The sequence below is a fragment of the Cryptomeria japonica genome, chromosome 9 (assembly GCF_030272615.1).
Source record: "Cryptomeria japonica chromosome 9, Sugi_1.0, whole genome shotgun sequence".
NCBI lineage: Eukaryota > Viridiplantae > Streptophyta > Pinopsida > Cupressales > Cupressaceae > Cryptomeria > Cryptomeria japonica.
Genome location: NC_081413.1, coordinates 559,323,423 through 559,349,633, shown reverse-complemented (window position 1 = coordinate 559,349,633; position 26,211 = coordinate 559,323,423). Strand labels below are relative to the sequence as shown.

Below are 26,211 nucleotides of genomic sequence, written 5' to 3'. Positions count from 1 at the left end.
CTGGTGCCTGTACTAGTACCTGTCTCTGTCCCTGTCCCTGCACCTGTACCTGTCTGGGACCTTGTGTTGCTGGCACCTATAGCGGCAATCCACCGCGACCCCTCACCACCCGAGCCTGCCTCTCGTCACCACCCTCCCTCCGAGGTGCAACCTTCCTCTCTCCAACTGCTCTCCTCCTCCTCCGTCGGCCTCTGCCCCCATCACCTCCACCATCATCATCATCCCCACCCCCATCTCCATCCAATGGCTCTCCCAGATTCGTCAAGCGTGGGAAGGGATGCTCTGCCCAGTATGTTGTGTACTCGGCATCCATGCCGACATCCTCAATCTCTGGCCACATGTCCCAGGGTAGGGGCATCATCTCTACCAGCTGTGTCACTACTTGATTATATGACAACAAGAGCCCAAACTGTGCCTGATCTCTGACTATCCGTGCATACATGCCTGAGCCCCATGGCATCCTCTAAATCCTGCCAAACTGTCGGCCAACCCTGTCCACTAGCTGCCTCTCCAGCACATAGGGCGTCCGCCCAATCAAATACCTGCTCCGGAAGGTGTAGGGAAGCTCAACTGCATCATCCTCCCACTGCTCGCAGCCCAGGTATGGTCTCCATATGACCATGTCGATATCATCTATCACTCGCCGCCAACGCTCTAGCCTGCCAATCTGTGGCTGTGATGTGATCATGTCATACAAATGAACAAAACTGCGTCCATGAACCCCACCTCTGAAGTGTATCGGCCTCGTCACTGGCAGATGCTGGTAAGCCCATACCTGCAGCAATGTCACTCTGCAGCCCAAACCCACAGATCCGTGGTACACAAACTGATGCGGCTCGTAGTAGAGGTGTGCCAGCACACATGGTCCCCAAGCATACCTGGTGTGCTGTGTCACCAGTGTCTCCAGTGCTCCTCCCCACCCCACAACCAACCCCTGTGCCGCCCTATCTGGACACAGGAACCCACTGATCGCTCCTCCTACCACTGCTGGTAATGCTAATCCTATGGCTGTCATGGTATCCCATGCCACATGTCCTGCCCTCATCTCCAATCCTAGGTCCTGAAATACTCGTCTCAGGGCCTCCTTGTCTCCATCTCGATCGTATGGGATCAGCTCCCCATCGATCGATATCCTCAATATCCTATATACATCCTCCAGGGTGACTGTCATCTCACCCATCGGCAAATGAAACGTACAGGTCTCGGAGTGCCATCTCTCCGCCAGCGCAGTCAACAGTCCCATGTTCGCCTGAAACTCAGGCACATATAGAACATGTCTCAATCCCATCTCCTTAATAGCTGCTCGGTCCTCGAAGGACAGCTCAGGTCGCAACCTCTGAGTCGATGGGAATCTCTCTTGTGACTCCAGCATCGACAAATACTCCTACAGTCAAGCAAATCACTCATGTCAGTCATAGTGGCATTCACTGTTCATCACAAAATGCTACTTTTTATCCAAATGCATATGGCATTCTACCCTAGTGACACTCATTGTTCATCACAAAGTGTTGCTTCTATCCTAGTGGTACTCCCTGTTCATCACAAAGTGCTGCTCATATTTTAGTACTCCCTGTTCATCACAAAGTACTCTATCTTGGTACTCACTGTTCATCACAAAGTGCCTTGATTTATCCTAGTCTTCCCTAGAGGACCTGCTTGAGTGTATCCTCTCAGCAGCTTATCCAATCGACAGCGTATGTTCATCATAGAACTACCGATTTGACCTAGAAGACCAAAACTTAACACAAACACGCTTACCTGACATAAACGCGCTTTCAGACTGCACAAATGCGCTTGATTGACACAGACGTGCCTATGCTCTGCACAGACGCGCTTGGGCGACACAGACGTGCCTTCTTGGCACAAACGCGACTGACCATCACAAACGCGGTTGCATTTGACACAGACGCGAGTTCAAACGCAGATGCGCCTGGCACAAACACAGACACGCCTCGCGAGCATAGACGCGCCTGGCACCAACGCAGACGCGCTGGACGTTTTTGGACACTTTTTGGACCCTAGTCTAAGTGCATTTATTGCTCTATCTACCATGCATTAATGACAAGATTAAATGCGTCAAAGTACGAGGAGGTTTGGTGGTACTTACTGGCTCTCCTGCCTCTGCTGGCCTCTGAAATCAGCGAATGCGGTCGAATCTATGAATGAAGGCCATCGCTACTGACTGCTGCTGCTCTATTTTCGCTTTGCAATCTGCTCTCGTGGATGTGTAGATGACAATGAGGATGTATTTTCCCCCATGGTTTATCTTATAGACTACCCCTAGCCTTCGTTTCCCGAGTCAGTCTTCTTTATCCCGTGACTTTGTCACTTTATCCGGTCAGTCCATTCTAGCCTTTCTTTCTTATCGAGATATTGTCTACGATCTTTTCAGACATTTTCATCCAATCTCTCGAGGGAGCAAATCATTCCATCCTGGGGCAACTCTGTATCAGTTCATCTTATTTTCTTTGAAACAACACGACAAGCCACATTGTCTCAAAGAGGGGCAAAATGTAGACACCTAAAATTGTCCAGTCTAATTAAATAAATATTTTATTTATTTAATTATCTAAGCTTAATTCTTCTATTAATTAAATAAATCTTTATTTATTTAATTAATTCATTTATCCTCTTCTAGCCTTATTTCTCATTTAAATAAATACATTTATTTATTTAAATTATCCTTTTCCTAAATTAAATAAATATTTTATTTATTTAATTATCCCACTTCTTCTATTAATTAAATAAATCTTTATTTATTTAATTAATTCATTAACCTTTTCTACCCATGACACATGTCATTTATCTCTTAATTCATACACTACCTACCCCTTTCATTATTTTATTATTTCTTTTACCTACCCTCTAATCATAGCCGACCTCCTTTTACACCTCTCAATCTTATCCCTCCATTTCATATAGTGTCTTCTATATAAGGAGATGCTTACTTCATTATCAAACCCTAAGGATACATTCTAATGAATCTCATACACTTGACTACACTACGATCCTACTTGCAACCACATTTCCGTTCTTTGTTGAGCTCTTGTGCACACATAAAATCTAAGAGCAAATATATCAAGCAAGATCAATGGAGATAGGAAGAATGGAGATTCAAACCCTATTGGACATGTGATGGTATAATCTTTGTGATTTCATTTGATTTGCATTGTCTTAAGTAATCTTCATATGTTATGGTGGATCTTTGTTGTTGTTAGGCTAGGGTTTTGTGGTTGAATTCATTTAGCCTTTCAATATCGTTATTATTGTTATCCATTTTCACCATATACAGTATGTATGTACGCAATATATACATTCTTTTTAAATACATACATGTACATATATATATGCATGTGTGTATATGATAATGATAAAAAAAATTGAATTTATTTTTTATTAAAGTTGTTAAATAGATCCCTTTGATGTTTTTAAAAGTATTATAAAATTAATATTTTAAACATATTTTTTCTACATATCATTTTGATTTGATATTCGAAATCAAGATCATACAATATTTCATATAGAAATTTCATTAATCACTATCTTAAATTCCAAAAGTATAAGTATACTATTCTAACTAGTTACTTTTTTGTTAATAAAGGAATGACACGCCACTATAAAGTCTACTTGTCTGTATTGTTCTCCATCTATGCAAGACTATATTTAAGAAAATTGATAATTTATTTTTGAAAATTTTATCTACTTGCTATTATTTTAAGTGACTATAACCTCCCTTCACACAAAAGCTTTTTTTTTTCTTGAAAAGATGCATATATTAATTAAAAGAAAAAGAATATACAAAATAAAATAGTTCAGTGTGGTCTCTCCAAGCCAAAAAGACTGAAAGAGTCAACATAGGTTGAATATTAAGGAATATTACACTAACTAGACAAGTAAAAGCTATAGTTCTGAGTAGAAACAAGTTACAAGAGAAAATATTATTTTTCTCCAAGAGTACAAAGCACAAGATCTTTAGTAATGATATTAAACTTCTTAAGTAGAAGCCCATTGTGATAATTAGCTATAATTGTCAGTTGGCACTGTATTCTGGTATAATTGTGTTTGGAGCTCTCAATTGATGATTTGCTTCTCTTTCAAAACTTTAGCAAATGTTGCTTGTTGAAATAAATATCAAAAAGTAACCCATGCAAAATTACTTCCATCGGAAGAAAAGTGTTATATTAGATCCTCCAAATGTATAGAAGAATGCATTGACGAAAAGTTTCTAAGATCATATTTCATGAGAAGTGTAGTACTAGAAGAGCTGATATCCGTTTTAGTTTTTTGTTAAATAGGGCTGGAATACTTGCTTGCCAAATTTGTCGAGTATGCTTGCAAGTCAAAAAGGCATGTTTGATAGTCTCTAGCTTGTGACAAAAAGGGTATTTAGTGGAATGGTTGGGAGGAAAAGTGAGACATTCTCCCATAACAATTTTATAATGAATAACATTCCATGCTAGCAAATGAACTTTGGCCTCGGCTTTAGATTTCCACATTGCAATGTTCAAGTTGAACCACTTGGATTCATGCCACTTCGTCAGATTTGGATTGCAAGGATGATTTAAGGTTAATTATTTTGACGGAGAAGTTGTTAATATTATAACCTAGACACCACCTCCAATCTTTAAAGAAGTTGCATGAAATGGGGCTATAAAGTTTTAATTGTAGATTGAAAGGAACAATATCTTGCACCTTGTGAATATCATTGATAAGAGTTTTGGACAATTTAAAGTCGATCTTAAGTTGCTGGTCATTTTTTCTAGTTAAGAATGTGAACTCCTATAAATCCTTTAACTCCATAATGCCTTTTTTGAATAGAACCTTGCTATGTAATTGAGAATTAGTGGTAAGAGGCTGCTCTTGAGAATAGATCAATCTAATCCACCAAATAGAAGAAGCAAAGAAACTCATACCATGACTAAGACTTTGCTATTTCCATTGAAGAAGACGACAAATTAGTCGCCAAGATTTCCATATGCTTAAGAATTGACTAGAGGCTTGAGGTTTGAAGTACTTAGCAATAAGAACTTTATCTTTCCATCCAACCTCTTTCCAAGCATTATTGGCTTTTTGAGCAACAATTCTATGTCTAATAAAACTCGTTTTTCATTCCTAAAGAAATAAATTTAAGAAAATCTTTGAAGGCTCTAACCAATTACTATGACCAATATTGGTGAATTGAAAGTTCTTAATGAGCTCAAGAGGGATCAACTCTTGCTTAGTGCAAGGATCCTACAACTAAAAGAGATGAGGTCGAGATTGTGCCTCAAGTGAATTTGGTCGAATGGATACCTCTAAGTCCTTATGCTTAACCAAAGAAACTCTCCTAAATGATATCAAATAACACAAACGAATTTGTACACAAACCCTTATCATAAAAAAATTATGAATTCATTAGACCTAGATATATTTTAGGGTGCTATTAATATAGCTGTTCAGCGCATTATTTGCTTGTGACCAAGCAGGCTGTATATGACCAGACACCAAGCGGTCAAATTTCCCGCTACTCCTTTCTTGAATTAAATGGAAAGGACGGCTTCTCAAATAATTATCTTAGATCTGTATTTGACCAGACAACCAGCGGTGAAATGCCCAGCTATTGATTTGCTGAAGAAAATGAAAAGGACGATTGCTTAATAATTCCAGGCAGTCGTCCAATGCCAACATACCAGAAGCACAGAAGGGGCAGGCTGCAGCCAATAACTTTTCATAAGATTTGTTCTGCTTTCCGCATCAAAGCTGCCAGTCGTCGTTTATTGGCTTCAGATCCCCTCACGGTACGCTTCGAGTATGGTTACCAATCAAGGCTCAAGAGATTTAAAGCCCTAACACATTTTAAATATCGTGAACGGGTACGAAATGAGGGATTTCGGGCAGATTCATTCTATTTGACCTGTCTGTATGAAGATGTAGATGGAGCTCAAGAAATTTAGGGCTCCCAAATCCCAATGCGTAATAATGTCATTGAATCGCTATGTTAATAGTGCGTCGCCCAATGGCCGGCCCTGACAGTACATAAATCTTTAACATTGAGGGCAAATGTTCTGTATTCTTAAACAGTGGAATTGGTAACCTTCTTTCAGGTTCAGGGGAACACTGGTTCGTATGGTTAGTTGAAAATTCGACTGAGCTGGATCGCCAGCCCCCAAGAGTGGAATCGATGTCGTCGTAAATCTTCATAACCCTTATCAATATTAATGGCTGGATAATTCTGCTTCTTACACCTTATTTACTAGCTTCACACCTTGCTGTTTAAGGGCTCCGAAGTTGATGGTTTGTCAGGTAAATCTAATTTTCATGAAAGCGGTTTTTTTGTTGTGCAGTATATAATGAATAGTTTCTGAAGTACAAAATTTGTAGAGGGATATTGTTTTTTAAATCCTGTAAAAATTGAGGCTGATTGTGAATAAGATTCTTTAATATTTTAGAAGATTAATATTGTTTTAGGTGATCTCCTTACAAATCTGGATATTTGACCCTTGTAAACATTACGTAAATGATTACCCACTACGAAAATTTGACTCTGATCTGTGCAGGTAAATATGAAAAAAAAAAACAGATTTTAAAATAGTTTCTTTCTATTTGCATCCGAATGCTTATAAATAACTCAATTTCAAAGATGTAAATTCGGTTTGTCCTCTTTTAAGAAAGAGTCGTTTATTTGATGTATCTGTTTTGTTAGTTAAAGATTTTATGTTGAGTTGCAGAGAATGAAAGCTGAGTTTGTTTTCTGTGGTTTTAAAATATCTTTTTTATTTTATTTTTTAATTTGTCATTGATTTTAAAGTAAAGGAAAGTTAAACTGATGAATTAATAATCTACGATTTGTTGTCTTGTAAGAAAGAGTTATTTATTTAATGTATCTATTTTGTTATTTGAAAACATCGTTTTGTGTTTTGAATTTCAGAAAAATAAAATAAAATTTGTTTTCTGTGATTGTATATATATATATATATAAAATTTATGGTTAACTTTTTGATGTTTAAGTAGAGTGAAGTTAAAACAGTTGCATGAACTGTTTTCTGAAGTAAGAGCCTAACATTTGTCATTTTATCAGAAATAGTCATTATTTGAAATATCTGTCTTTTTATTTGAAAATACTGTGCTAAATTAAAGTAATGTAGTTTCTACAGTTCATGAAGATAAGTAGTAGTTTTTTAATTTAATTGTATACAAATATTTTTATCAATATTTCAGATCATACTGTATGGTCCATCATCAGGATTAGATGTATAGAGAGCAAGAGAACATCAAAACTAAATTTGTTTTTTTGAGATTTTAAATAGAGTAAAATAGTTTCAACAATCCATGCAGATAAGTAGTAGATTTCTAGACTAAATTGTGTAAAAAGTTTAGATCATACTAAATAATCTGATGAGATTTATAGGAAGTAGAGTGAGAACATCAAAACTAAATTTGTTTTCTGAGATTTTAAATAATTTTTTTTTTTTTAATTTTAAATTTGTTGTTGAACTGTTTAATGTTAAAATAGAGTGAGGTTAAAGGAGTTGCACCCGATGTTATCTGAATTAAGAGCCTAAGATTTGCAGCATTTGGAAACAGATTGTTTTTGGAAAAAACAGTTTGGGTGCAATGGACTCGTTGAATAACGGGGACAGATATAGTAAGGTGCAGACTTGCAGAGGGCTGAGAGATCGAAGAATAAGGTTGACCTCTGAAACGGCCATAAAATTTTATGACATCCATGATAGGCTTGGCTTCAAGCAGCCTACCGAGTCAGTGGAGTGGCTTCTGCAGCAGGCCCAGCCTGCAATGAATCATCTTTCACCGACCCAATTTCTGGAATCGGAAGAAAACATTCCATCTTCTTCTTCTCCTCTTACCCATAACTCCAATCAACAGTCTCCTACAGACAACAAGTTGCAGAGAAGAGTGTCTCGTTCAGTGCCGTGTAGGAAGCACAAAGAGAATGACAGAGAAAGAGTTGAACACAGAGCCAAGGCCAGGGATAGGGCTCGCGAGAGAACTAAGCCGAAGTTGAACATTAATATGGAGTTGCATGATTCAACTTCAAGCTACCCGGATCAGGATGCCTCTATTTTGACAAGTGAATCATCTTTCCCCCAAGATGAATCAAATCTCAATGCTTTTATTCAAAGCCCTGTTCGGGAAGACACAAGCACACAACATTTTTGTTCTTCAAGTGATACGTTATCACCTTTACTTTCTGATTTTGGATTTCCCTCCCCAAACTATGACAATGCATTTGTTTTTGAAGATCACTTTTATTTGTGATGTGCCAAATGTTCTTTGTAACAATCAATTGGAGTTAAGATATTAGTGCGACTGCGAATGAAGAAAGTTCTTGGCCATAATGCGTATAATTTTCTGACTTTGCATATCGTATTATTTCTGTGGGGTACAAGTTTTTTTAAATTGATAATATAAACATTTGTAGCAGTCTGTAGATAAGCATTCGGTGTAAGAATAATCGTCTTCTTTCCTTATAGGATTAAGGGATATTTCTCCACAGGACATTATTTTAACCATATTCTTTATGATGTTTAAGTCTTAAAACTCACCAAATCTGATCTCTCTCTCTCTATATATATAATATCATAAACACTCTATATATATAGTATCATAAACACTCTCTCTATATATAATGCCATAAACACTAAATTTTTCATCACTGGAATTGTAGAACTGTTGTCTCAATAAATATTATTGGTCTTTTTATTTTGCTTCAAATCTTTCAATACTCTGCAAGCAACCAAACTGATTGGCATGCACCCTAGGGGTCAAGACGGCTTCAATGCATTCGTCCTCCTTATAGATCACAAGGAGGCTGTAGCTACTTCGAAGGCCAAGAGATCACCATAAATTTTTAAACACTATACATAACAATTATCTATGGTTCATGTATATTTAGAATTGATTGACCTTAAACAATTGATTAATTTTAATCAACACATCAGTTGTTTCTGGTGAGAGCGGGTTTTATATATGTTTTATAAACATTCTGTGCATTGAGAGACACTATCTATATACCCAATCAATGAAAAAAACATTATATCAGGTGTTAAAATTGTTTGTCCCCTCTGCATCTACTTCTTTTTGTTCAGTTATTTTATTACATATCTCCTCAGATCAGACATAGGATGCATATTTGATCGTATTTATTAATAAATTGAAAATAAAAAATATATTATAATCTGATTTATCAAAGATATATTCTGATGTCTGAATAGACCAAACATTCGTTTACTGCATGAATCTTAAAACTAAATCCATAGCACACAATATGTCAGGTGTAGTAGCAATGATTGCAGAAAACTACACACTAATCTCCGGTATTACTACAGCATGTACCTTCTTGTTCTCATTATCTTTCACTGGATTATCACTTAAAGACTAGGGTATAGTAACTGATTCATAATTTACCATCATAAATCTCTGGGGCAAACCTGCCACATACTTGCACATTGTGAAAGGAAGATGCCATGCTAAGGAAATAATGCAACACTCCCAAGTCTGTTATTTCAAAATCACTTATCACTGCTCCAAGTGAACATCATCAATCGTCAGTTTGTTTGTTTTATTATAAATCAAGTCATCTACTAGACATACATTGTGAAGGTTATTGGATTTGACAGATAATAGATTCACTTTTGGGCAACATTTCCTGCTGTGAACACCAGGAAGAAATCTGTTTGTGTACTTGAGTGATTGAATGCATCACTTAATAAATGATATATGCCTTCAAATGTTTATTTCCTTAACATAGTTCAATTCAGCTGATCATTGCTCTAACTTTTATGATTTATTTTTAGTTTTAAAACCAAAAATGGACGTTTGGTCTTTTGCATGGCTGTCTCATCTTGGAAATGCAGAAATTAGAAGAATAAGTACCATTTTCAGAAAATAGTGGAATAGAAGTCATCACACAGTTGTGCCTACATGATGAATATATTATAGATGGGACAAAATACGCATATTAGTGTGCTATTCCTTGTGTGGAATCCCCATACAGACCATCATTTCATGAGCTGACTATGAAGGCGTTTGATATCAATCAATCACTTTCTTTTTTCTATTTTATTGCGCGACTTCATCACATACAGTGATGGTAAAAACCGCCCCACCACATTTGTCTTCGCATAGGCGTGTCTTTATGAGAATGATTGCCACTTTTTCAAACTGAAAAAATCTTTCAGGAAGTGCGCTTTCTTTTAGTTATTATATGGTAATCTTTCAGGAAGTGCGCTTTCTTTTAGTTATTATATGGTTCGATTCATTCACTAAAGCTTCTTTGTCTTTAGCAGCAAAAATCAGAAAAGCCAAAACACTTCATAAAATGTGCAGAAATCTTTAGTATGCAATATCTAACCTTTTAAATAAGCTTGATTTCTATTCAGAAGTTTAAGATTCAATCGCAAGAGCCAAAACACTTGCAGAAATCTTTAGTATGCAATATCTAACTTCTTTAAGTAAGTCTGATTTCTATTCAGAAGTTTAACATTCATGAGGTCCCATAAATTGCAAAAATCAGAAAAGCCAAAACGCTTCATAAAATGTGTAGAAATCTTTAGTATGCAATATCTAACATTCATGAGGTTTCATTTATCTTTCTAGTTTTCAGAATGACAGTTAAAAAGTTTAATGATAAGCTTGTTAGTTTTCTTAATCGTATTCTCTTTGAACAAATCTTATAATGAAGTAGATCTAAAATGTCTGTATATTTAACCCAAAAATCATAGTGAGCTTCAATGCATTTTTCCTCCTTATAGATCACAAGGAGGCTGTAGCTTCTTCGAAGGCCAAGAGATCAGTATAAATATTTAAACACAATGCATAACAATTATCTATGGTTCATGTATATTTACAATTGGTTGATCTTAAACAATTGATTTATCGTAATCAACATGTTTATGGTGAGAGCAGGTTTTATATATATTATATAAACATTATGTGCATTGAGAGACACTATTTATATATCCAATCAATGAAAAAAAGCATTATATCAGGTGTCAAAACTGTTTGTTCCGTCTGCATCTACTTCTCTTTGTTTGTTTAAATTTTTTATTACAATATCTCCCCAGACATAGGATCCATATTTGACCGTATTCATTAATTAATTGAAAATAAAAAATATATTATAATCTGATTTTTAATTAATTAATAAATACAATCAAAAATATATTCTGATGTCTGAATAGACCAAACATTCTTTTACTGCATGAACCTTAAACTAAACTCACAGCATACAATATATCAGGTGTAGTAGCAATGGTTGCAGAAAACTACACACTAATCTTCGGTATTACTACAGCATGTACCTTCTTGTTCTCAATATCTTTCACTGGATTGTCACTCAAAGACTAGGGTATAGTAACTGATTCATAATTTACCATCATAAATCTCTGAGGCAAATCTGCCACATACTTGCACATTGTGAAATGAAGATGCCATGCTAAGGAAATAATGCAGTACTCCCATGTCTGTTATGTCAAAATCACTTATCATTGCTCCAAGTGAACATCGTCAATCGGCAGTTTGTTTGTTTTATTATAAATCAAGTCATCTGCATAGACATACATTGCGAAGGTTATTGGACTTGACACAGGGAATAGACTCACCTTTGGGCAACATCTCCTCCTGTGAACACCAGGAAGAAGTCTGTTTGTGTACTTGAGTGATTGAATGCTCTACTTGATAAGTGTTCCATGCCTTCAAATGTTTCTTTCCTTAACATAGTTCAATCCAGCTGATAATTGCTCTAACTTTTATGATTTATTTTTAGTTTTAATACCAAAATTGACGTTTGATCTTTTGCATGGCTGACACATTTTGAAGGCAGAAATTAGAAGAATAAGTACCATTTTCAGAAGATGGTGAAATAGAAGGCATCCCACAGTTGTGCCTACATGATGAATATATTATAGATGGTACAAAAGACGCATAACAGTGCGCTATTCCTTGGGTGGAATATCCATACAGACCATCATTTGGCGTTTGATATCTGAATCAATCACCTCTTTTGTCTTTTTCTTGAGCTATCTTTACCTTATGGCGCGAATTCAACACTTACAGTGATGGTAAAAACCTCCCCACCATATTTTATGAGAATGATTACCACTTTTTCAGACTGAGAAAATCTTTCAGAAAGTGCGCTTTATTTGGTATTTAATTGGGTGCGATTTTGCCATTAGGCGACAATACCTTTAGTTATCATATGGTTCGATTCATTCACCAAAGCTTCTTTGTCTTTAGCAGCAAAAATCAGAAAAGCCAAAACACTTAATAAAATGTGCAGAAATGTCTAGTATGCAACATTTAACTTCTTTTTACATTCATTTAAGTTAAAGATAATTTATGTATAACAAATTTTATCTTTCTAGCATTCAGAATGATGAATGATCGTGAAAAAGTTTGATGATGAGTTTGTTAGTTTTTTCAATTTTTTTTTTTGAACAAATCTTATAATCAAATAGATTTTTAAGTCCCTGTATATTTGTTCTGAATATAACAGTGAGCTTCACACTCAAGAATAAAATGCTTCTTTGATTCAACTATCTCTATTCTGCAAAATATCCAAACTCTTTCTTCCCATTCTTCTTTAGATATCATCAAACTTGATATACAAATCAGGCATTCTAAAACTTGTGTCAAAACTTTTATCTTTGAACCTTCATTAGGTAGTGTCCTTTTACTTGCCAATATATTCTTTTTCAATTCTCCAAGTAGTTTTCATCATTATTTAAGAACTTATTTATTGTTGCAATCATCGCCCACATAGTCTTTATCATCATTCATTCCTGATCAGCTTGAAATGATATTTTATCCTATAATGGCCATTAGTAAAAAATAACAAGAGCAACATAAATTATTAGGACCTTAAATCATTATGTTGTTTTAATATAAAGGAAAACAAGGTTTTAGCTTTGAAACTTGATACAATATAAAATTTTTGTATGAGTGTACAACAAAATTAAGAAAATTAAACTCTTATGCAACCAAGCAAGATTGTAAAATTTTATTTGACCTCTAAACTTTTGATGGCCAAGGATTAAATGTGCATATTCCCTCGTGCATACAAGCACCTATATACTCATTTGCTACATAATTTCAATCACTCTAAATTTATATTCATGACTTTTGCTCTCTTTTGTAATTGATAATTGCAACATAAAGCTTCTTTACACATTTAACACATTCATCTACCATTTTATTGTTATCTATCAAGAAGCCAAGGTCTAGTAGGGTTTAAAGTTTCTATTTGAGTGGAAGTACTTGATTTCCACAAACCTTCATTAATTACAACTATATTTTTCATCCTCAAGATTTGAATCCCATTCCATTGTGATTTAACTATTTACATGTATTCATATCTGTGACTTGAACCGTAGCTTTTGATTTATGCATTCCCCTTGTACCCTTTTTTCCAAAGCATTCTTGAACTCTTGTTATCATGTAAAATACCTTTATGGTTTTTTCTATGATTTTAACAATTGCACATGCATGCACATTATTAATAGAATTTATTGACTTAATTAGTGATATCATTCCCCTCATTATCCTATGCATGTAGATCTATGTATTGTGGTCTATTTTTACTTCATTATGGCTATAATTGCAAATGGAGATCCCCTTTTTGCATACATGTTCTTTCTAAGGTCTCTAGGTCCTATGTAGTTTAATATGATTACAATCTACTTTCTAAACCTAATTATTGATCTCCATTTCTCCCATAATTTTAGACTCTCTTTTCCCTTTAGGAGTTACTATTGTAATCTACATTTAATTTTTTTATTCCTAATAACTTTATGTTTCAAAGGTTTTTGAAGCTCATACAAGCGTTAATAACTACAAATTGCATTTGAAACTCCACACTCACATAGCTTAGTACTTTAGAACTCTAAAAACTCAGCAATTTTTATATGATTTTAATATGCTTTACAATCTTCAATAGTTGCTCTTTTAATATTTCTTTCTCTCAAAATTTTAGACCTTCTAAGTACATTTGTAACTATTCCATATTTGCCAAACTCTAACATCCTATGATTACTTGCTAGCCCTTGCAGAACTGTTTTAATGCTTTTTAGCCCTACCTTTCCCTAGATTCGTTCTTGGATATAAGGTTTAAATAGGTTGCTTCTTGATTTTTTTCAATTATTCTTTATGACCTCATCAACAAAGACCACGTTATCCAAAGAGATGAAACTATAAGTATAAAGGCTACTTCTTTATCTTAAAAATCAGCTCCACACTTACTAATTGATTATATTGGTCTTAGACATGTAAATGTTTTTAATTAAGTTAAAAACAATTTTTTAAGGGACCCGAAACATATTTAGGATTATCCACAAAACAAATCTAAACAAAGAGAGACAAATCAAAACCAAGAAAAGGGAATCTAAGCAGATGGACCCCTCCAGAAAGAAAAGTTGCCTGATAAATAAGAACATATGCATGGAAAGTCTTTAAGAACATATGCATGGAAAGTCTACAGGCAGTTCGAACAACATGTACCCCAACCAGGAGCAACCAAAAAACATTAGGATTTCCCTTTGGATCCCTTCTTTTGAGATCTAAGGGTCATATCAAAAGAAGACGAAAACCTTTTAGAATGTTTTCTTTTAACCAGCAAAACCAACTCAGGAAACCCAACATCCAAGGAATTAGAAATGTAAATGTTAAAGAGTTCATTCAAAGGATAAATAAAGAATTGAAGATGGGACACATTAGACCACTTGTATAGTTCATGGCGATATTGTATAATTTTTCACATTTTCAATTTTAATATAGTTTACTATCTTTAAATTGAACTTAAACTAGTAATGTACTTATATTAAACTATCTTTTATATCGAGCTTGAACAATTAATGTACTTATATTTAAACAACCAGTGTGCTGATCACAATGAAGACAACATATACCAAATTTACTTGTCTCATCCACACCTAATTCTCTTTGGCTACCTAATTCTTTGGTTCTATATACCCTAAACTAAACTCACAGCATACAATGTATCAGGTGTAGTACCAATGATTGCACAAGAGTACGCAAAACTCTTCAGTATTACTACAATATGTACTTTGTTGCACTGCCATTATCTTTCACTGGATTGTCCCTCAAAGATTAGGGTATAGTAACGGATTCACAATTCACTATCATGAATTTATTGGGCAAATCTTCCTCCTACTTGCATTTCACTTTGTAAAACGAAGATGCCATGCTAAGGAAATAATGCATTACTCCCAAGCCTGTTATCTCAAATTCACTTATCAGTTCTCCAAGTAAGCATCATCAACCGTCAGCTTATTTGTTATATTATAAATCATGTCATCTACATAGAATCAGATTGTGAAGATTATTGGCCTTGACACAGAGAATAGACTTAACTTTTGGGCATCATCTCCTGCTGTCAACAAAAGGGAGAAGTCTTTTTGTGCATCTGACTGATTGAAAGCGCCACTTAATTAGTGATCCATGCCTTCAAATGTTTATTTCCTTAACATAGGTAGTTCAGTCCATCTAACAATTGCTCTAACTTTTATGATTTGTGTTTTTTTAAAAGCCAATAATGGACGTTTGATCTTTTGCATGGCAGACTCATCCTGGAAAGGCAAGAAATAAGAAGGATGCGTACCATTCTTAGATGATGTTGAAATAGAAGACTGGGCCTCTGATGATGACAAAAGACACGTACCAGTGTGCTATTCCTTGGGTGGAATCCCCATACAAACCATCATGTCATGAGCTGATTAGGTTGGCATTTGATATCAATCAATCACTTCTTTTTCTCTTTACATTGATTTGATAAAACAGCCCCACCATAGTTGTCTTCACATATGCGCGTCTTTATGAGAATGACTGCCAGTCTGAAGCTTCTTCAAATCGATAAAATCTATCAAAAAGTCCACAGACTGGCAGTTTTGGTATTTAGCCTACTTAAGTGCGATTTCTCCATTTAGGCGACTGGCAAAGTAGACATTTATGGGGCTTTCCCTTCCTCAACATCTTGCAAATTATTAACATCGGATTATAGATTTACTTAGAGATTACATACTTTGCAAGAGTGCTAGGAAAAGCCTCATAAGTGTCTGAATCTCTTACATCTTAGTGGTTCTTTCTTTCTGGTTGGCAATTTTATTCATAATTTTTAGATCTTGTTAGAATTATTGATATTGGGATCCATTTGTTTAAGAACTTTATATAAATAGATCTTATAAGTTTGATTGATCTTTTAGTTTTGTTATTGTCCTCCTCGTCTCTAACTTTTTGGGGATCTTAATTTTAGCCTTAATAACGTCCTTGATTTTCATGATAGGATATTTGTCATATTCTTTTTCTTACCACTATACAAATCATAAACCCTTCAAAAAAAAAGTTTCAACTAAAATAATAACTAGTATACCTATCTTTAAAATATGTAAAACATGTCGAGAGATATCTTACAATAGAAAAGAATCATCTATAAAATAAATGTTCTTCTAAAATACTAAATACCAAGAATTCAAATCCAGTAAAGTTCTACATGCAAAATATGAATCTAGCTGAAGACAAATAGCGAGGATTCTATTTTATTATAAATTAATATTTAAACTAAAAAAAATAAAAATTAATTCAATATAAATATAAATTAAATAGAACTAAATTTAGTCTAGAATACATTTGATCAATAATGATACATACTAGCAAGAAAGAATTGAAATATTAAAAAAAAATACTTTATGATATCTATTTGAAAAGTATGAGGAAAGTCCTCATGCTTATTGCAACATTGAGAAATAGAAAGTTACACATAATTGTTTTGAAAAGAATGATTGACTACCTCCTACCCTTAAGATGAGTTCAACATTTTGTTTGGTTAAATTTTAACTTGTACATTACTCTTACAAGGAGGTGGAAGGTGTGTTAGCATGATATTCCCTTCTAAACTCTTTGACCTTAATTGATCTATGATTTTGGGTAACCCTTTACAGTCAACAAAAATGCCTTTATATTGATTGCTAAGATGCATATCATATATTGATTAAATTGGACTTTTGTGAATTATACTGGTGCACAAATAAATGGTCAATTATGAATTTTTTTATAAAAATGATTGACTATTAGTACAAAACAAATTTATTAATGGTGTTTTCACTATGACGGATATTGGGGGGTCAACATGACAATAAGGTGACGGTTATTAGAACTATGTTATCTATTGGTACTCTTCACATATAAATTTGAATATTTGTAAGAAAACTTAATGAGTACTTAGAAATTGTGTGAAATGATAAGAGCGATCGGAATGTCCGGGGCATTACCAGGGGTTCGAATCCCGTACGGTTCAGTCCAGAAAAGCTTTCCATCATGGTGCTGTGGTGCTACATTCCCGCCCATATCATAAAAAGAGGAATCATCAGGGTGACAAATTCCGTAGTTGCTCACATTCCCAATGAGGTTTGGTTAGCCCCTTGCAGTCTATTTAAGTATTTTATATAGTCCATCCGAAAATACAGTATCATCCAAAAACAGCCTTAAATGTGATCCACTTATGCAGATCCAGTTCTCTTTCAAAGTTGATTCCCATATACTTCTTAGAGTTTAAAGAAAATTCATATGATTTCCTCATCTTCAAAATGGGTGGATGGATCTTATAGTCGTATACACAATCCCATTCTAATTGTAAGCTCTTTGATTAACAACTTTTCCCACGAAGAAGACAAGAGGTTCACATTGATCTTAGGAATAAATTGTATAAAACAACTTAAGTCCATGTTCTGAAAAACACAATAAGCCTGCAGAACCCAAGAAGTAAATTGTGTTAACGGTTGAGATTGGACCCTGGGTGCTAGGTCTGGGGATGTAATGAGTAATTTTTAGATTGGTCGTGCACATGGACTGGACTTAAGACGGGGGAGCATAAAATTCGTTAGCGCTTAAAAGGTTGGCACATTGTGGCTGTTTAAAAGCTTTGCTTTTGGGCCCTCGAGTACTCGTTACAAAAATGCTTTCTTCCCATTTTCATATGCAGGACCAAAGAGATGGCTTCTTCCACTACCAAGATCAAATCATAAGAATTGTAGCACCATAAAAAACTGAATAGGTTGATAATTTGCAGATAGAGATGTTCTTATTTCAAGAACAATTTCAGCCATACATTACACAATATTAGGCTCCATAAGAGCAGCCAAGCCTCAATCATCAAGAAATCATCCAAAAGATAAATAACAACATAAGCACCAGAAAAACACAAACCAACTATAAGGGATAGGATAGGAGTCAAGAAGCTTCCTCTGTCACACTCATGTCAATTCCACTATCTACAACAATTTGACTAGCCTTCTTTGGATTGTTTCTCATGTCTGGAAGAACTTGAAAACTCTCGGCCACAAGTACATTGTTGACAATGGGTTCATTGATTTCATTGACTCTACATTTGCTGGCTAAGTTCATGTGACTAGATTTATCCTTTTTTATAAAGACTTATTATTATTTTCTCAAGCTAGCCTCAGTCGTCCTTTAGATGGCACCACAAGTCTATTGATCCTTCAACACTCTAATGTTCCCTTCTAGATTTATCCTAGAATTTGCCCTAGAATTACAATTTCAATAAAAAGCAAGAGATGGGATATGATTAGAGATATATCCTTTTACTGAGTAAACTACCTTTTAACAAGGTAAAACCTTATTTAAATCCTGCAAACGCAATCTATACATATGCACTTTTCAATCATTAGGGTTAGATGAGAACATGTAATTATCTCAAATCAATAAAAAGACCATATCTATATTACTACCTAGTATTCAATCACAGGAGAGTTTGGAGGAGGAAGCATGAGAGGTCTGCCCAAAGCCATCCCTGCACTAAGCCCAAGAGTGGACACTTACCCTCTTGGCCTTAGTGGCAGGCACATTGGACATCCACTCGTGATGGTCTACCTAGTTGGGCACTTGTATCTTCTTTCCCTATTCATGCCTCATCCATTTAAGTCAATAGTCTTGTAGGGTTGGGAGAGGAGATTCAATCGGCGGCCTTGTAATCCACCTATCTAAGCCCAATAGTGGATGCTCACCCTCTTGGTCCCAGTGGCAGGCACATTGGACATCCACTCAGGGTGGCCTACTTAGATGATGATCTTATAACTACTCCCCTTCCTTACACCTCCTTCCCTTGCCTATATGATTGCTTGTTACAAACAGATTTATCTTCATGCAAATGTATTTTGCATTCAACATATGTATAAGAGATTATAGCATAAATGCTAACTTATCGTGCATACGCTAAACACATACTTAGGCATACCACAAAGGTAATTATTAATGCTATTATCTGCTTTGTATAATAAATTTAGATCTAATTTGTTATAGGCCTAATCTTGGTTCGTACTTGCTACTTAATATGTCTTTCTGATCTGGATTGATGTTTGCTCCAATTGATCATTGGATGTGTGTTTCATATCAGGATTAATATCTAACTTCAGATTGATGCTTCTTTCCATTACATTGTTCCTTCTTAGATTCAATTTATATCTCCCTCAAATCTACACATTCTATCTTTCAAATATACTCAATAATATATTCAAGCCTATTGTAATGATATATTTATATCTACTGCAAAGATATATTTTTGTATTCTCTAATGCTCATCCTCTCCCCATTTTTGTGTTGCAATTCAATGCTAAAACCAACTCTCATTGTTATGTGTCCTCAAAATTGAGGGAATGAAAAATAGTTATATTATGATATGTTGCAGAATGTTTTTAAGGTTACAAGACTTACAGTTTGTGTTTGAACTGCATGTCATTTGGTTGTGCAGACATGGATAACTATATTAGCAATTGATTTGTAAATTGGATTGAGAAAGTTGCTTTGAGCAACCAAAGCAGTCAATTTTCATCAAAAAATGTTGAAGACTCAAAATTCTCTGAAAAGACAGTTTCAAAGCTAACAATTAGATTTAGTGATGAAGATGACCTTTGGATGATCGAGAGCATCTCAGGGAAGCTAAACAATGGGGGATCAAATGAAGATATAGAGTATTTTAATAGTTGGCGATGAAATTGTTAACTTTGCAATAAAGAGTGTTTTTGCAATCATGCTAACAATTTCTCCAACAATTGGTTCATGTAAAAGGCAATTTGCAATTGTCTCAGAGGTTTTGTAAATGTTGGTATTTTGGAATTAGCATTTTTTGCCAATTTGTCTCATGGATAGATTAATGGATATAGAGAATTCCTCTTCCTCTTTAACATGATTTTTCAATGGAATATATTGATTTGAAGTGTTTAGTTTATGAAAAAGGGGGAATAAAATGTTCATGAGCTGACACTTTTGGGATTTTATTCATTTTTGTTCAAAACTTGGAGCTATTAGTTGGAGAACAGTTTTTATGCGGAGATGTGCAGGCAGTTTGTGGATGTGGAGCTCAAATTTAGTTTGCCATGAGCTCATTTGTATTCATTTATATGAAACATTTATCATCTATATTTTATTGGAATTAGTGATTTAGAAGTTTCAAGCTCATTTAAATATCCCGGATTTGGATAATGCTTCAAATCTTATTTAGATATTCATTTTTATTCATGTTTTGTTTCATCATAATGTAATATTATAACATGCAAACATGCAAATTGAACATGCAAGATGAACAATATAGATTTTCAAGGAAATCAATCAATTAAATATAGAGAATCTAAATAAGCGAGCAATATTCTTTTGATATAGAAATGTATTGTTGTTCTTACAAATTAGAAAATGCATAATGCCATCAGGAAACACATACTAGAAATGCCTCCATACATAAAATAACAAACCCTTTGAAAATCTGCGAGATAGATCATCGAATCTTCATGAAAATTGATCAATGATCTGCACTTGTGAATCCTGCGATGAATTCACCAAGTAGGTTGATCCGGGTTTCCATCCTAATAGCCAAAACCTCTAGGGTTTTCATTCTAGGGTTTACTAAACCTGCAAGCTAAAACTTTCAAGCTCTCAAGGAAAAGTTTCTTTGAAAATAACAACTCAAAAATGAATCCTCATTTCACTTTTTCCTCCTTTTACAATACTTTTCCTTTTCAAAAGTAATACTTTATTTTATTTCTTTCATTTTTTTCTTTTCCCTCCAAAAGTGACTTTACTTTAATTTGTCATTAAATCATAAAGTCATTTTATAAAATAAATTGTGACCAACTGATAATTAATTAAATGTAAATAATCCAAAGGACTTAGGACTATTTAACATTTAATTAATTAAATTATTCCCTTGCATCAATCTAATTAGTTTTTAGGAATAATATAGATGAATAATCTCTTCTAGGTGATCTCACTTGGAGAAAGGGAACATTACACACACTTTGTTGATTTGTAAACTTTGCAATAGAGTTCAAGAGTCAACAAATTGTTTTTAATTACTTGCCACTTACTAATGCAAATAAAGTCTACTTAAGCAAATATAATATTGTGAATAAAACAAAAATCAAACTTGGAACAATTCACACAAACCTCACATTTTATCGTGGAAACCCCTAATGTGGAGGAAAAACTAGTCTTATGTTAGTGGTAGTGGCCATGGTACCTTCTTAATTATCTTGGGAAGATAATTACAATAAGTGGGACTTCAATTCTACCTTGCACTTTTATTTATCTCCAATAAGTGGGAAGATAAACAATTGAACTTCAAAATGTTTATTTGATTCTCTAATCCCCAAAAATATACATGCTTTTAATCCTCATTTCAATATCCTTGTATAGATTTCTATGAACATTGCATTCTATTTGCTACTCGATTTGATAAAATAAACACATGAATTAATAATGCAAATGACAATGCATACTAGACATAGGAGTAAAATATGTGTTTATTTGTACATGAAATTAATACAAAAGAAACTCAAAGATGGTTAGCCAAGGATCATAGTTGATTCAACTAAGTCATAATTCTTTCCTTGATGATACACAATCTATTTAAAAGACCCAATGATTTCCAAAAGGAACACAACCAACACATAATAATAGACATGATTGTACATTTACAACAACATTAGTGGTAATGGCCTTGCTACCTTCTTAATTATCTTGGGAAGATAATTACAATAACTGGAACTTCAATTTTGCCTTGTACTTTTGTTTATCTCCTTTTATACAAACAATTGAATTGCACAATATTTCTTTGATTCTCTAATCTCCAAAGCAATATATTCTTTAAAGTCTCATTTCAATATCCTTTTATAGATTTCTATGAATAATTGTGTTCTATTTACTGCTCTATATGATAAAATAAATACATGAATTAATAATTGAGATGACAATGCATACTAGGCATAGGAGTAAAATATATGTTTATTCACACATTAAATTATTACAGGAGAAGACCCTATGGTTGCCAAAAGGAAAACAACCGAGACATAATAATAGACATTGTACATTGACCACGTCATATCCTTAAAATAAAAAAGTCGTCTTCTAGAGGAAAAGAAAACATTGAGTAACGGGTAAGTGCACAAAGATGGTGGTAAAAAAGGGGGGTATAAGTGGACACTTTTTTTTCAGAAATCAGGTGAACCTGAACTTGGAGGCGAAATTTGAAAGTCATCCACTCAAGATGTAAAGATAATCAAAAATCAAATATTGTAGTACTCTGAATCTAGTTTCCAAACTACTAAATATTTTCAAAATTGGATAAGATTAAGGGGGTCAAATCCTTCACGCACGAAAAACATACCTTAATTTTTTTTCTGAAAAACATAACATAGTGTCTAATGTATGCATCAAAAAGTCATAGTTAGATTTAGTATTTTGAAAAATCCTTTGGCAAAAAGATAGTTAAGAGTGAGCACTAGAAGTTGTGTATTTTTTTGTAATTTTTTGTTGAGTATTATTTTTTAATGATTTTTCCAATCGAGCACATCCTGAAAAATTAGGTACCCATTCATGCACGAAGCATAACTTGCACTAAAAAAATTGAAAATACAATTTTATTTTTTTTAAATTGTAAATAATAAAGTGCACTACAATAATATATAACGTTTTTTAAATTTGGATAAGTAGATCAAAAGTTATTAAAAAAATGGTACACATATGTCTATGAGAACTATGGAGATACTGTTAAAAGAAATTCAATAATAATATGTTATTGTTCAAATTTTTAAAAAATTATATGGTTAGAAATCTCAGAACATGGGTGCAAATATGGTGGCAATTTTAGAAATACCCACTTGATGAAGTGTAACCTAATGATGACAAAGTTGAGAAACCAAGTTGATAAAATAAAACACGTCAAAAAAGAGGGACATGGAGGGAAATCAAACTTTCAACCCATAGCTTTGTCATCCAGGCCTATTTCCAAGCCTAAATAGTCAAAAGCACGTAGGGGTACATATGGTATAAGAAGCGTGTACACATTGTCTTTACTATAAACAGTGTGTACACACTACTTTTGTTTAAAATTTGGGAGTGTGTATAATATGTGTAATATGATATTGTATATATAATGTGTATATACATATAATATATAATATATATAATATATATAATATATTAAGTATATATATACACACATATGTGTGTGTGTATGTGTATTGTCTCCCTCTCTCCCCCTCTCAAGTGCGTGCAGGGTTCCTCTCTTTCTCTCTTTCTCTCCCTCTCCCCTCCCTCTCTCTCTCTCTCTCTCTCTCTCTCTCTCTCCATACCCCATCCCTCTCTCTCTTCTCTCCCTCCCTACTCTTTCTCTCTCCCTACCCCCTTTATCTCCCTTACTTTATATTGTTGTATTGCAATAAGGTATGCCATGTAGTGGTCACCATTTGGAAGAACAGTAGACCAAATAATCCCAAGGTCCACAGTTTGAGCCCGAGAGGCTATGCTTTCCTTGATAGAATTAGCATTTGACTCAATGTACAAAACCCATTGTGCATCATCTCTCTCTCTCTCTCTCTCTCTCTCTCTCTCTCTCTCTCCCCACTCTTTCTCTCCCCTCTCCCTCTCTCCCTCTCTCTCTCCCTCTCCCTCTCTCCCTCTCTCCCTCCCTCCCTTTTCCTTCACATTTTCTTTACTACAAATAGTGTTTAGGCCTATTAGTTCGTTGCCCTACCATAACATTTTTAAGGCGTAGGAGCGCGTGCGTGGTGAAAAAAATATATCGTTGGGCTTGCCAACATTTTAGGGACTAACAACGCATACACGGTACTTAGACATAGTTTTATTTGCCCAAGAGCCTCAACGACCTCAAAAGAAGTTTTTGAGGTCGTTGAAGGCCCCACTGCAACTGTGTCTGCACTTCTATCACTGTTTTATACATAGAAGTAAGTAAATTTTTTGTTTTTGCATGATTTCAAATGATTGAATTGTTGTTCTTATTAGTTTTGTCAATATTATTGTGATTGTTTAATAGTTTTGATTCAAAAAAACAATGATAAGATGGAACAACGAGAGACTGAAAAGGAAAGACAAAAGCAGTGTATGAAAAAATTACGTGACGAGAACAATGGGACAAGAAGGTATGTCATCCTCAACATCTCAATTCTATTTACCAAACGAACATAATTCACCTAATGCATTTGAAGAAGATACATTTGATTTACCGTATGAACCTAATGCAATTGAAGAAGAGACCACATTGAATAATCAATTACATGATGAACATACACCTGCTCTATTTGATGAATTGAGTGTACACAATGCACTGATGTTAACACCTCCTAGAATCATTCGTAGGAGACCAAAGTATCTAATTGACATTGATGAGAATATATTGAAGCCAATGCCCAATAAAATGAATGAACGAACTTGTAGGAGAATGGTTAAAAGAATATGGCAAAACTATTTTGAAAACTTAAATCAAACCACAAGATGTCAATTAATTATTCAAATGATTAAAAATTTGAATTTTAGTGAGACAATGAAAATTCTAGGCCTAAGATCATCTGAAAGTAACAGGGAAAGAACTATTGTGAGAAATCTATTTGATGCATATCAAGCTATTGGTTCAAAATCACGTACCAAAGATTCTAATGTTACTCGACGTGTCATTACATCAATCATAATGAGCAAGAAAATTAAAAAAAGATCGTTTGATAAGAAAAACAAGTAAGTCGTGAAATGTTAGTAGAACAACATTAAGTAAAGCATTACAGAGGTGAGAAAAAATAGAGGAACCTAACAATAATTCTCTTTGGTCATTCTCGGGTAGACTACCACGCAAAGACAAGGTTGTTGTTGATTCACTAAGAACATTAATTAAAAAATTTTGGCATGACAAGGCAATAGTTTCGCCCAACCAAAGAGATGTTGTTAGAAGACGAATCGGGTCTACAAATCATGAGCCACATGCCAAACACTATTTGGATATGACTCAAACAAAATTTTATGAAAGATTCCTTGAAAAGTTTCCTCAAATAAGAATTTATCAAAGATTTTTTGAAATGGCAAAACCTTTTTATATTAAGATTAATCATGTATGCACCACGTGTTGTTGTAGGATGCATCTTGAATTTTCCATGCACTATGATATTTTTCGTCATATTTGTTCTACTTTGCACACAATGTTTTGCAGGAATGCAATATACAAGCACCTCCTAAGTCAGTAAGAGAATTTATTTCAAGTGTGCTATGTAATAGACATGATGGTTGCATTTATTATAAGATGCCTTGTTTGGAAGGTTCTTGTGCTATATATGGTGGTTTGCAACGTTTACCAAGATGTGTACATTTGGAGAGCACACATGAAATTGGTAGGAAACTAGTTTCTTTTGGAAAATACAAGACAGTCACATATGGAGTTAAAGATGGAAAAGATTTGAAGATATGTGAGTTAGTGAAAAATGATATATGTGTAGCTGAATTTATGAAAATGTTTCAAGAGAAACTAGTTTATGAGTACATAATGCATACACATAGAGCTCGATGGTTAGATGAGCAATTCAAGTTATGTAAGGACACATTTCCTCTTGGCGCCATTGTCTCTATTGTTGATTTTGCTAAAAATTATACACTACAACCTCAAAATGAAGTGCAATCTATGTATTATCATTCTACACAAGTTTCTATTCTTGTACACATAACATTCATGCATGCAGATGATAGCACAGAGGATGATAGAAAGGTTGTAAGAGAGTATCACTTCTACATAAGTGATGATCGTACTCATTCATCGGAGTTTGTACAAGGATGCTTTAAAGTTTTCTATGATAATTTAAAAGAAAGAAACATACAATACAACTGACACTTAATATGGTCAGATAATTGCACCACACA

General features: G+C 34.3%; 1 protein-coding gene across 5 annotated transcripts; it reads left to right on the top strand.

Annotated features, from left to right (window-relative positions):
• Positions 1-5,467: 5,467 nt before the first annotated feature.
• LOC131070826 (transcription factor TCP24) lies at positions 5,468-20,355 on the top strand. 5 transcript variants are annotated; one of them, XR_009358975.1, is made up of 4 exons: positions 5,468-6,282; positions 11,818-12,059; positions 15,575-15,732; positions 19,775-20,355. XR_009358975.1 is itself a non-coding variant. In XM_058006492.2 (2 exons), the coding sequence occupies exons 1-2, from the start codon at positions 6,271-6,273 to the stop codon at positions 8,254-8,256; spliced, it is 705 nt and encodes a 234-aa protein (XP_057862475.1). In that variant the 5' UTR covers positions 5,468-6,270; the 3' UTR covers positions 8,257-8,953. The 5 variants fall into 5 exon arrangements, 2 of the variants coding, with proteins under 2 accessions (XP_057862475.1, XP_057862483.1); XR_009358974.1 differs by lacking the exon at positions 19,775-20,355 and having other exon boundaries at positions 15,575-16,141; XR_009112411.2 differs by lacking the exons at positions 11,818-12,059; positions 19,775-20,355 and having other exon boundaries at positions 15,575-16,141.
• The last annotated feature ends 5,856 nt before the right edge of the window (positions 20,356-26,211 follow it).